Source organism: Oryctolagus cuniculus, chromosome 13, assembly GCF_051225735.1.
Source record: "Oryctolagus cuniculus isolate XC-2025 breed Fujian yellow rabbit chromosome 13, ASM5122573v1, whole genome shotgun sequence".
NCBI lineage: Eukaryota > Metazoa > Chordata > Mammalia > Lagomorpha > Leporidae > Oryctolagus > Oryctolagus cuniculus.
In genome coordinates this window covers 3,276,059-3,288,967 of record NC_142879.1, presented here as the reverse complement: position 1 = coordinate 3,288,967, position 12,909 = coordinate 3,276,059, and the positions used below count along the sequence as shown (strand labels likewise).

The window sequence follows — 12,909 nt, the reverse complement described above, 5'->3', positions numbered from 1 at the left end:
AATATATATTTTTCTGATTACTTTTAGAATATTTATTAACTAATTTTTATTTGAAAGACAGACAGACACACACACACACACACTCCTCCATCTACTGGTTCACTCTCCAAATGCCTGCAACAGCCAGGGCTGGGCAAGGCAGAAGCTCAGAACTCAATTCAGGTCTCCCACATGGTGGCAGGGGCCCGACCACCTGAGGCATCCTCTGCTGCCTTGCACGGTGCTCCTTAGCGGGAAGCTAGAGCTGGAAGTACAGCCAGGACTCGAACCCGGGCACTGCATCTGGGATGGGAGGGTACACCAAGAAGGATCTTAACTGCCGCACCAAGCGCCTGCCTTTACTTTGTGAATATTGAAACGCTTTCAGTTGTTTAATGTATTTGTCTCTTTACTGCTCCTGTATTGGTACTTTTAATCATTTAATGCGAAAAACCTCAAATCTGGAAACTTCTTTTCTATGACTTCTATGTTGCTGACACCAATGATAACTTTGGGTCCTGACCCACTTGACCTGACTGCATTCAACGAGGCTGTCCACTCCCTTCTTGGCGTGCCGTCCTCGCCTGACTGCCATCCAATTTTCCTTGGACAGCTCTGCCCTCTCATTTGTCATCTTTTCCTTTATCCTCACCTTTCTTGGACCTTTAAACAATGCACTGCCCCACAGTTAAACATGAAAACACACAAAAAATCCATGCTTTGTCTTATTTACTTAAAAGGAAGAGTAGGCTGGCGCGGCGGCTCAATAGGCTAATCCTCCACCTAGCGGCGTCAGCACACCGGGTTCTAGTCCCGGTCAGGGCGCCGGATTCTTTCCCGGTTGCCCCTCTTCCAGGCCAGCTCTCTGCTGTGGCCCGGGAAGGCAGTGGAGGATGGCCCAAGTGCTTGGGCCCTGCACCCCATGGGAGACCAGGAGAAGCACCTGGCTCCTGCCTTTGGATCAGCGCGGTGTACCGGCCACAGCGTGCCAGCCGTGGCGGCCATTGGAGGGTGAACCAACGGCAAAGGAAGACCTTTCTCTCTGTCCGTCTCTCTCTCTCACTATCCACTCTGCCTGTCAAAAAAAAAAAAAAAAAAAGAAAAAAAAAAGAAAAAAAAAAAAGAAAGGAAGAGTAAAGAGAGAGAGGGAGAGACAGAGTAAAGATCTTCCATCCACTGGTTCATTCCGCAAAGACCCACCACAGCCAGCACTAGGCCAGGCCGAAGCCAGGAGCTCCATCCTGGACTCCCACATGTGGGCGGCAGCGGCCCATGCACTTGAGCCATCTTCTGCTAGTATCGCTACTCTCGCACCCTGGGGCATTATTAAGTCAAATCAGGCTCTGTTGAACACAAGAACTGCGGTACTCTGATCTGAGAATCCCGATCGCCACCAAGTGATGGATGGGTAGGAGTGTACGCAGAGTAGATACGCTGGACAAAGGATGCTTCACATCCCGGGCGGAATGCAGCTGGGCGGCACAGGATTTCTTCAAGGTATTCAGAGTGGTGTGCAGCTGAAACTCAGGAATTATTTCTGGAAGTTTCCACTTCGTATTTTAGGACTGCAGTTCGCTACGGCTAACTGCAAATGCGGGAACGGAGCCATCGGTCCGTGGGAACTACCGTGCCACATTCAGGACTACACGAGTTCCAAATCTGAAGGGCTCCTGTTTTCTCACAGAAACAACAGTTGAAAAACACGCACTAGACTTACTGTTTCCTCAGGGTAAGAGGAAGACAACAGGACAGTGGAAATTCAGCCCGCTGAGAACGGCAGGAGCAAGGCAGCAGTCACCTTAGATGCCCGCATGTGAGGCACACACTGGGACAGACCGAATTGAAGACAGGGATGAGCGACTCAGGTACCTTGGACGTTTAACTTGATTTTGCCCAAGGCCGTCCCGGCTGGGTTCTGAGCCACGCACACGTAAACGCCAGCATCCTCGCGGGCGGCTCTGGAGATCTGCAGGCTGCCGCCAGGGAGCACCGCACGGCTTTGCCCTACGTCAGCATCACAAAGCAGAGGGGGATTTTTATTGGCTTGGGAAAACCGTACTGACTCGTGGTTTATAAAACACCCAACGTGCCAGACGTCCCTAGACGGACACAGGGGCAGGTACCTGAGCTGAGCACGCTGATGCCTTCTTTCTGCCACGTAATGAAAGGCCTGGGTGTCCCTGCGGCGTCACACGGCAACAGAACGGGATTGTGCAGGATGACATCCAGGTCGCTGGGCTGCGGCTGAATGACTGGAGGCTCTGTCAAAGCCAATCAACAACAGGAAGTAACAGCACCGGCTCAGGGCAGACAGGCGGCACAGGATGAGCCTCAACAGGCCCAAACGCAAAACTCCACAACAAGGGTGATGCCACTGCCCCAGAGAGAAGGGGATGTCGCCGCACTGTTATCTGAGTCCCACGGTGGTAGACACCATGCGTTAGAGGAGCTCTACCGGCAGCCGACATGCAGGAATGGAGGGAAAAATCCAAGAAGCAAAATAATCGTGGGGTAGTTCTGCGTGACTTGCCGTGTGTGTCTGTTTTAGTCTACTGAAAAACAGCTTGAGGCTCTCCTACCCCCAAGATAATACTGTGGTCCATAGCTCTAGACAGGGTCACATTTCAAGAATAAACACTCCAAAAAAAGACAACATAATAATAAACAAAAAATTACCCAAAGCTGGCAAGCTTTAAATAAGCAAACAGCCTCACACACCTTGGACATGAAGGGTCACGTGGCGATGTGCAGAACCGGCTGAATTCCTAGCAACGCAAGTGTACCTTCCAGCGTGGCTGAGCTGGCTGGAGAAGATTTCAATTGTTCCTAAAAAGGAAAAGGTTTAAGGTATAGTACGCCTTCCTGGTTTTCTGGTTCAGTTAATCATGTCTCTCATTTTCATGTCTTCTGCACTTAGCACACAGGTACTTGGCTCATATTCATACTTGTATCCCTGAAGAGCTGGGCACAGTACTCTTTTATTATCATTAAGGTTTATTTATTTACTTGAAAGAGAGAGATTGACTGATTGATCTTCCATCTGCTGGCTCACTGCCCAAATGGCCACAAACAGCCAGCGCTGGGTCGGGCCAGGCCAAAGCCAGGAGCTTCCTCTGAGTTTCTCGTGTGGGTGGCAGGCTCCCAAGGACGTGGGCCATGCTCTGTTGCTTTTCCAGGCTCATTAGCAGGGAGCTGGATTGGAAGTTGAACAGTCGGGACTTGAACTAGTGCCCATATGGGGTGCTGGCATTGCACGTAACAATTTAGCCTACTATGCCACAACTCCAGCCCCTTTATTATGGACTGCATTATGGAGGCATAATTTGCATATCAAGAAAGTCACCCACTTAAAATGTTCAACTCAATAATCTTAGCACATTTACAAAGAGCAATCACAGTGTGATTTTTCATAAAATGCTGTTTTTATCAAGAGCAGGTTTGTCCACCTGTTTTTTTTTGTTGTTGTTAGATTTATTTATTTAAAAGATAGAGTTATGGGGTGAGGGACACAGGCAGAGAGATAGTGAGATTTTCCATCCACTAGTTCACTCCCCAAATGACCGCTTCAGCCGGGGTTGTGCCAGGCTGAAGCCGGGAGCCTGGAGCGTCCTCCTGGTCTTCCATGTGGGCGCAGAGTTCCTTTGGACCATCTTCCACTGCTTTCCCAGGTGCATTAGCATGGCGCTGGCCCAAAGATGGAGCTGCTGGGTCTGAAACCAGTGGCCATATGGGATGTTGGCATTGCAGATGGCAGCTTAACATGCGAAGCCTAAGCGCCAGCCCATCCGTCTTACTTTAGAATCTTTCCATCAACTCAAAAAGAACCTGGTACTCAATTACAGTCACTCCCCATCGCACCCCTGCCCTAGGCCACCACTGATTCAATCACCAATCACTGCAGGGTGGGGCTTTAACCTGCTGGGCCACAGCTTGGGCCCCGATTTCTATTTTTTTTAAGGTTTATTTAATTACTTTTGTTTATTGGAAATATAGAGCAATGGAGAGCAAGAGGCAAAGGTACAATCTGTGTGTTAGTTCACTTCCCCAAATTCTTGAAACAGCCAGGGGCAGGCCAGGCCAAAGCCAGGAGCAAGGAACTCCATCAGGGTTTCCCACGTGGTGACAGGGGCCTAAGTTCTTGAGCCATCATCAGCTGCCTCCCAGGAGCCATTGGCAGGGAGCTGGATGAGACACAGAACGGCAGGACTTGAACTGGCTCTGCTATGGGGTGCAGGCGCCCCAAGCGGCAGCTTACTCCCAGGCACCACAATATCAACGCTGGGTAAGTTTTCACTAACACCAGTATGAATAATCTATACTTTCATTTAGGAGAATTATTTTTTTCTCCTCAGTACTACACATTGCATAAATGATGGTCGCTACTATATTCAAAAACCGCTCAGGGCTGGCACTGTGGCGCAGTGGTCCCCCATGGGTGCCTGCTTCAGTCTCAGCTGCTCCACTTCAACCCGGCTCCCTGCTATGGCTGGGAAAGCAGTAAAGGATGACCCGAGTGCTTGGGCCCCTGCATCCACGTGGGAGATCCGGAAGAAGCTCCTGGCTTCAGCCTGGCCCAGTCCAGGCTTGCCTCGGCCATCTAGGGAGTGAACCAGTGGATGGAAGATCTCTCTCTAACTGTAATTTAATTATAATTAAGTAAATCTTTATTAAAAATCTGTTTAGTATAGCATTTAAAACAGCCTTCCCTGCTAAATTAAAAAAAAAGCCTCAGAAGTGTGAACCCTGCATTAGGTTTGTAGTTTCAGAAGCTTAGGAGAGCAGACAGACTGTCTTAGTAATTATTAGCTAAATGCACACTCTGGCAAAAAGGTAACAGACGCTGAAACCCTTAGGTTTAGTACCTATGCACAGAAACACCAGCAATCAAGCTTATTCTATTTAGACTATTTTTAATACAAGCTTATTCTATTTAGACTATTTTTAATATAAGCTTATTATATTTAGATTAGTCACACATATTATTTTCTGCAACCAGACTTTTTCCTTTCTCTCCCTTTCTCCCCTTCTGAGTCTGACTGCAATTTTTTCCAGGCACATTTTATTCTTTATTCGGTACAACAGAAGGCCACGCAAAGGCCCCTTGCTAATAACTAATGCAACCAAGAGATGTGAAATCCCCGAGCTGGGTCTTACCGGAGGACAGAATTCGGTAGCCATCTCCCCTGGGGAGCAGTCTGACACCGTTTTTGGTCCAGTGAATGGAAGGAAATGGAACTCCGGTGGCAGCGCAGGTCATCACCGCTGGAGCCCGGGCGGTCACCACCACGTCCGCAGACTCGTCAGCTACGGAGGGCGGAACTGAGACAAGAGGAAGAAAGTGAGCTGCATGTCCTGCTGTACTAGTGCCTCTTTCTGCTCTCAAAGGGAACACTCGGTAAGCAGAAAAGAAGGCCTGTGCGCAGCAGCGGGATGGTTGGCGCGGCCACCCTGGACTGCGTGTGAAGCCAGTCTACCTTGGACGGTGAGGCCCACGGCTCTCTTATCCTCTCCAGCATCGTTTGTCACGGTGCACTCATAGGTGGCGGTGTCATCCACAGAAGGGGAGATGATCGCCAGAGAACCAGAAGAGAGGAGCCTACGAGAGAGTTCAGAGCACGAGATGCTGTGTGCCGGTTTCAGACATCTTTCCACTTGGCTCATGTGGTGACTTGAGGGCCATCGGTCTCCTCCCTCAGTTAACATGAGCTTCATTTCTTTGATGCAAACTTTGTGCACTGGATGTTACATTTGTAGGGGTTTGATGGGTTAACAGGGCTTAAACTTGATAGTGACAGGAAGCAGTTCATTTGAAGGGCTGTCTAAAGTGGGAATCTTGCATTGTCTGATACTCACAGCATGACCAACCCTGGTTTCCTAGGAGGAATCCAGGGCAGTGAGCACCCTGATGGCGGCACGGGATCCATGCCTGGAGCCATCTCAAATGCTGCCTATAAAAATCATCTCTACATTTCTCAGTCACTTTGCAGGTTGCCATTTGAGTTCTCTTCTCAGACAGACGGGTAACTACAGGTCTCCTTACACGTGAGGGCTACTTTGGAGACAGATACTGCACCTGGAACACTTTCCCTTGACTTCTAAACTGAAGCAATCTGGGTCACTTCAAATGTTTAGGAAGCAGAATGAACAGTCATGTGTGATGTTCAGTGAATCTAAATTACAATGCCTGTTTGCTTACTGCAAACTGTATACTGACTGAATAGAAATGACTTGGTTTAATGCAACCATATTCTTTCTTTTTCAGGAGCTTTGTACATTTGCTAAATAGCACATACTTTCAAGTCGCTGACCTCCCAATGTCAAAAGGTTAGCAAGATGAGAAGAGGAAATGACACAGTTTCCCCTGCAGCTCCTACTTTCCCATTTCCTGGTATGCCAGAACTCATTTTTGCCAAAGAAGATCTATGAGAGCACTTGCTCTTAGTACTGTGGTCAGTCCTCTGACAGGATAACCATTAACTCATCTGAGACAGAGGTGATGGTACGCGTAATCTAAAGCATCATAAATTCTTAGTGACTTCAAGTTTAGCTGTCAAAACCACATATTGCCACGTGTGAGCCATCGAGGTAAAGCCGGAGGAAGGTGAAAATTGTAGTGGACGCCGCTCTTCTTCCTCACACGTGCTGCCAAACATCTAAGTGGGATTTCCAGGTAACACTGGGCCTGCAGTTAGAGTTCGCGTTTATTTTTACAGAATCATTCTTATTTTATGGTGTTTTATCCTCTACTTTATGAAATTCCAGTAAGAGCTAAACTCAGGCTACAAATCCAGGCCTGTAGGCCTCACTGAGAGTCACCGTGGAGCTTATGTGTGGAAAAGCTGCACCTACACAAAACTTTCAGGTTCAAAACTGGGTCTCATTTTAAGAAAAACATACTCTCTGCATTAGCCAATTCTTCATACTTCATGTATTTGCTGCCCCCATTGACACACTTAAAATGCTGTTTCTTATTAAAAAAAAGTTTCCAAATTACTCATGAGACTTTTCAATTAAGACTTCCTTACCTGTATAAATTCTCAATTAAGACTTCCTTACCTGTATAAATTCTGATTTTGATCCACGTTAAGAAGATGCCCATTTTTTCTCCATTTGACGGATGGCTTGGGGATGCCGGACGCCTCACAGGCCAGGGTAGTCTGGACATTCACCGTTGCAGTTACATTGGTAGGACCCGCAGCAATGGAGGGAGGAACTGGAACAAGGTCAGCAAGTTAGCGGGGAAGAAAGTCAGCAACCTGTGCCATCTGAGACGTTTCTGCTGAACTGAAACTGGCCGCTGGCACCTTCACGCACGGTTAGAGGCTCTGCGAATTTGACAGCGCTGTGACAACTTGGCTGCAGTGAGGAGAAAACACGGGGCTGCCTGCTGGCAGTTGCACTCATACTCAAACAGCCTTGATGTCAAAGTCTTCGTGACCTCACTGGTTTTGGCTGTCAAAGACGACTGGATGGGAAGCCTCCAGGCTGTGTATAAAAGTGGACTTACCGAGCACTTGCAAATCTATCCGCCTGCGGTCTGTCCCGGCAGCGTTGGTGGCCATGCACAAATACCGGCCTGCGTCGGTGACCCGTGTCGACTGGATCCGAAGGAATCCGTTCTCCAAGATGGAGTACCTGCAAGAAAGATGCCGAGTGGCCTCCTGATTCGGCCTGTTCTGATCACTTACGTTTCAGGACCCCTTCAAAGACCTAGTGAGAGTCATGGCAGGTTTCTCCTGTTTCACACAGATGCACAGTCACCATACTCCCGGCGGGAGGCAGGTGGGAAGAGGGTACGGCATGAAGGTGCTTAGCAGGTAGGCTTGCAATTGCAAATGCCTGTAATCATTGTGGAGATAGAAGCCATAGGGGATTACGCTTTAAAATACTAAATTTCCATGCTCGTTATCAAGATGAAAAACTAATTCTAAATGATGCAAGATCCAAATAATGCATTGGGAGGAAGACTTAAAGATCTGTGTTTGGACTTTTCATCTGTTTCCAGAACCGTTACCTTGCCTGATTCCCGGCTAGAACGGCTCCGTCCTTTCTCCAAGTCAGCCTTGGGGTGGGCACGCCATCAGCTGAGCATTCCAGCACAGCTGACACATTGACGAGAGTGACAAGACTCTGGGGGCCACCCTTTATGTTTGGAGGAACTGAACAAGAGACACACGTAAGAAAACTCAGCTTTACTACATAGCATAGCCTTTGACTAAGACCCTGAAGACATAATCTGAGCAAATGTATGGCTTTGTCTACACTAATCTAGGTTAGTATAAACAGAGTTGTGATTTAACTCCTGTAGTTTTACTCAAATTACTTTGTGTTTAAAAATAAAGAGTAGGTGGGGAAGAGCAGGTTAAATGCTGGTGTGGTGCGTAAATCTGGATCTGTGGAAGAGACCGAACACAAAGCAGCTCTGGTCTGATGCAAATTAAAGAGGATACTTCTTACTCTGTTTGGCCAAATAATGGTCAGAGAATGTTAACACTGGAGTAACTCACTCTAAATAAAGAGCAGAGAGGGGCTGTTTTAGCGAAAGGCACATCTGTGGTTAATCACGCCCAGCTCAGAACAAGCATTTGTTAATCACTGAGCTCATGCGGGAATACAAAGCCTGCATTTTTATTTCAGTATTAGAGATACTGACTGTGTGGGTGACCCAATAGCCTTTAAAAAATTTCATACACTAAAAGTCCAAAGGGACTCTTTTGGGGAAAGTCTAAATTATCCTCCTGAATTTTGATGTTCAGATACTGTATATAAGAAATCATAGTCCTATATCAGTTTCCATCTAGCACATATATTATACTCTCCAACTATGAACAATGTGGACTAAATGATGGGCCATTTGCCATTCGAGATTCAGTGTATCAGCTCACATACAAATAACACAAAACGTCAAAATATGCCAACAACTGAACATACACCATCCTTTAAGATATAGTAATATTTCTGTACTTTTTTATATTGAGTTAACTTGCAATACTGCATAATGCTAGTACAAATGCTATTTTGTTGTCTTCAAAATAAATGAGATAACCACAAACAAGGATCTCTCTAGTATGCTCACATGCATGCCCTGGGTTAAACGTCTACACTGTGAAAGAGGGCACCATTTTTCTTACCATTCACAAAGACAGTGAATTCTCTTGTGGTCTTCCCTGCTATGTTGCTGGCAACACAGGTATAGTTGGCAGTATCTCCAAGGTCTGCGTTGTTAATCTGCAAGTATCTCCCTCCAGAAAGGATTCGCACTCGAGGCGAGGCCTGGATTCAGCAAGTCAAATGTATCATTTAAATGCCAAAAGAAGATGCTTCAGTTTGATTTCGTATCACCGGAAGCAACTACAGGGAGCTGGGAAGCTGCTCCCCTACCATCCCTGCAGACCAGAAGTTCCCAGGAAACCGCGTGAACCAGTGGGTGGATGCGAGAGCCACAGGGATCCAGTATGGAGGGCAGGTGCTCAAGCCAAGCCCATTAGAGCCCTCCTCACAACTCTGGCTGGAAGTGCTGGGGGAAAAGGCGTAACCTTTGTATTGGAGCCACTTCGGGGTGACATAGGCCTGGGGGCAGTGCTACCAGGTGGGGACCCTGGCAGAACAAAGGCCAAGCAGAGGAGCTCAGAGTCGGAGCACACGCAGGGCTGCTTCCACCCGTGGCAGAGCCTCTGGCCCACACAGGGCCAGCTGCCAATTCACCTACTACTCTGGCCATGTTTTTTTCTTTTTTCATTTAAGTTGGTTTCAGTCTGAATTCTGTCCCTTACAATGGAGAGTTTCCTAACAAATTTACTCTGGTAAATTCAGAAAAACATTATCCGAAGAGTAAAAAAAAAAAAATTCTATTTATTTGAAAGGCAGAGCAACAGAGAAAGGGAGAGGTCTCCCACCCATCGGCTCACTCCCCAAAGGCCACAACAGCTTAGGCCCAGCCAGGAACCAGAAACACCAAGCAGTTCTCCTATGTGAGTGGCAGGGGCCCAAGGGCAGGAACCATCTTCCATTGCCCTCCCAGGCACGACAGGAGGGAGCCGGATGCAAGTGGAATACCTGGGACCCACACTGGTGCTGATATGGGATGCCCGTGTCACAGCAAGGTGTAATCTGCTGCACCACAAAACCGGCCCTCATCTCCTAACATTTTACAAATAAGCAGATAAGGGCTGGTGTTGTGGCATAGTGGGCCCCAGCTGCTCCACTTCTAATCCAGCTCCCCGCTAATGGCCTGGGAAAAGCAGCAGCAGATGGCTCAAGTGCTGGGGCCCCTGCACCCATGTGGGAGACCCAGATGAGGTACCTGGCTCCTGGCTTCTGCCTGGCCAGGCACTGTCTGTTGTGGCCACCGGGGGTGTAATGGGAGATCTCCCTCTTTCTCTGTAATTCTGTCAAAAATAAACAAACCTTAAAAGAAACATAAACAATTTCAGTATATAAATTTCTTAAGCATTTATTTTGTGCCCATGCACTGGACCAAGAATTATAAAAATACAGTGACAATGAAACCCGGCTGCTGCTATCAAGTGTAATTGGAGAGAGAGAGCAAACAAGTAATCTTGGTGTACAGCCTAGTGTCTGATATTCATATACATTTAAAATGCATCAAAGATAAGATTTCTCTGCCATGTAGATGCAGACTGTTCATACTAAAATATGCAGTCCATTATTTTAGAAGTCCACACATTTTTCTAGGCCTTTCATTGCTGTTGGTAATCATAATAAAATGTTAGCTCTAATGAGAATAAATGGTTTCTTAAACATGTTAAGTTTTGTGATACATTTTAATTCTTTAAAAATTTATTTTATTTGGAAGGCAGAAAGACAGAGAAACAGACAAAGTGAGATCTCCAATCTGCTAGTTGGAGCTGGACTCAGTCCAGGTCTCCCACGTGGGTGTCAGGACCAAAGTACCTGAGCCATCACCTGCTACCTCCCAGATTAAATGAAATCAGAATGGAGCCAGGACTTGAGCCCAGATACCCTGATAAGGGGTGCTGGCACCCCCAATGGAGTCTTAACTGCTAGGGCCAACGTCCACCCTGAAATGTTTCAATTGTTAATGTACGGGCACAGCAGGGCTTTAGGTGATGAAAGTTTTCAGTGCGCCTTCTCATAATGTGTATCTTCTAAAAACTAGTAAACTCTACTTAGTAAGCCTCACTACAGTTTTATTCAGCACCAGTGATTCCTTCCAAATTGGACATCTGCCCTCAGATGGACCCCCTTCTCAGCTGATGACCTTGCTCCCTATTGCGCCGAGAACACCCCACCTCTGTACCGGCCACACTCCCCCCTGCCTCCTACACGTGACTCTGCCCTTCTGTGGCCTCACCCTCGTGGCCAAGGTCATCTCCTACCCTTGACCTCGGTCCCAGGCCTCCCCTGTGTACCTGTGCTGGACATTTCTCTTCCTCTCTCCCATACCTTCTATAGCTGCTTCTTTCAGCAAAAAGCTGTGCAACTGTTTAATGTTTAAATAGTGAGGTGCCAGTGAGCTGTGGCTGACCAGTCACTCCATTTTGTCCCTGAGTATTCTCTATTTTTTTTCTAACCAGTCAAAAACTAACCTTGTAAGAATGCTATCTGTGCCAGCACTGTGGTGTAGCAGGTAAAGCCACCGCCTGCAATATTAGCATCCCATATGGGCGCTGGTTCGAGTCCTGGCTACTCCACTTTCCATCCAGCTCTCTGCTGTGGTCTGGGAAAGCAGTGGAAGATGGCCCAAGTCCTTGGGTCCCTGCACCTGCATGGGAGCCCCGGAAGAAGATCCTGGCTCCTGGCTTTGGCTCACTGCAGCTCCCGCCATTGTGGCCATCTGGGGAGTGAACCACCGGATGGAAGACCTCTGCCTCTGCCTCTCTGTAACTCTGCCTTTCAAATAAATAAATAAATCTTTTTTCTTCCAGGTCTCCCATGCAGGTGCAGGGGCCCAAGGACTTGGGCCATATGGGATGCTGGTGCTGCAGGCTGGAGCTTTAACCCATTGTGCCACAGCACCGGCCCCAATAAATTTTTAAAAATAAAAAGAATGTTATCTGTAAGGTTTGTTTACATTAAGTGCAGGGAAATGTGTTCGATGCCTCCCAAGTTAAGCAACCTTGATAACCTGGCTGTTCCAGCTTCTGTAACTAACTTCCAACAAGATGTGGTTCTGCCTTTAGACGCCTGCCCGGAGCTCTGCCGGGGCTGCGTGATTAGCAGAGCCCACGCCCCAGCGCAGCTGCCGGCTTTCGGAAACAGACTCCGGAGTTCGGCCTGAGACTGGCGTCCTGTAACTCGCGCTTCTGAATACAACAGAACCTGCTCACTGCAACTTCTTCTATTAACTCTCCAAACAATAACCTATGTCCGCTCTATGGGAGAACCGTTGTTTGAATCTTTAATCACTTCTACTTATTGCCGAAGCCAACGGATACAAGCAGGTTGGCACTCGGGTGGCCTCTCGGTCCCTCCGCCCCGTCCTCGGCTTTCGGGACACCAGATCTGCTGCCGCAGTCCTGTCGCTGCCTCGTCGTGCTCTGACGCCTCTCCGGCTCTGTTCCCACTTGCTGCTCTGACACTGCGGTTTCTGGTTAAACCCACGAAAACTTACAACTTCAGCAGCAGCTTACACCACGAGCAGCACATCAGAAACCTTTTTTTTTTTTTTAAAGAAACATAGACCCTACTTTTAACATTTTCTAGATTCTACGTAGTTAATATACAGGTAGTTTAAATAAAAATCTCTAAGCCCAAACTTGCTTTCCCCACTGGTGAACTCGCCCTTTCCCAGTCGGATATCACTTGGTCACATCTGGTATCAGCCTGCACTGAGCCACTTGTCAACATCCACTCAGTCCCCACGTTAACACCTCAGGGACCGCAGTGAAAAGCGCATGGGGAGACAGGCAGCACGGAGGCCAAGTCAGAGCGCGAAGGGCCCTGTGA

The 12,909-nt window shown here is 47.7% G+C and overlaps 1 protein-coding gene across 2 annotated transcripts in view; it reads right to left on the bottom strand.

Moving 5' to 3' along the window:
• Positions 1–12,909, bottom strand: part of HMCN1 (hemicentin 1) — a 469,239-nt gene that overhangs the window by 64,525 nt on the left and 391,805 nt on the right. For both annotated transcript variants that reach the window (XM_051820384.3, XM_070055057.2), the window contains exons 72-80: positions 9,111–9,252; positions 7,994–8,138; positions 7,487–7,614; positions 7,036–7,192; positions 5,454–5,575; positions 5,134–5,298; positions 2,698–2,805; positions 2,103–2,240; positions 1,849–1,983 (exon numbers count right to left, since the gene is read on the bottom strand). In XM_051820384.3, the coding sequence (XP_051676344.3) occupies positions 1,849–1,983; positions 2,103–2,240; positions 2,698–2,805; positions 5,134–5,298; positions 5,454–5,575; positions 7,036–7,192; positions 7,487–7,614; positions 7,994–8,138; positions 9,111–9,252 (1,240 nt within the window). The remainder of the gene's footprint in view (positions 1–1,848; positions 1,984–2,102; positions 2,241–2,697; positions 2,806–5,133; positions 5,299–5,453; positions 5,576–7,035; positions 7,193–7,486; positions 7,615–7,993; positions 8,139–9,110; positions 9,253–12,909) is intronic.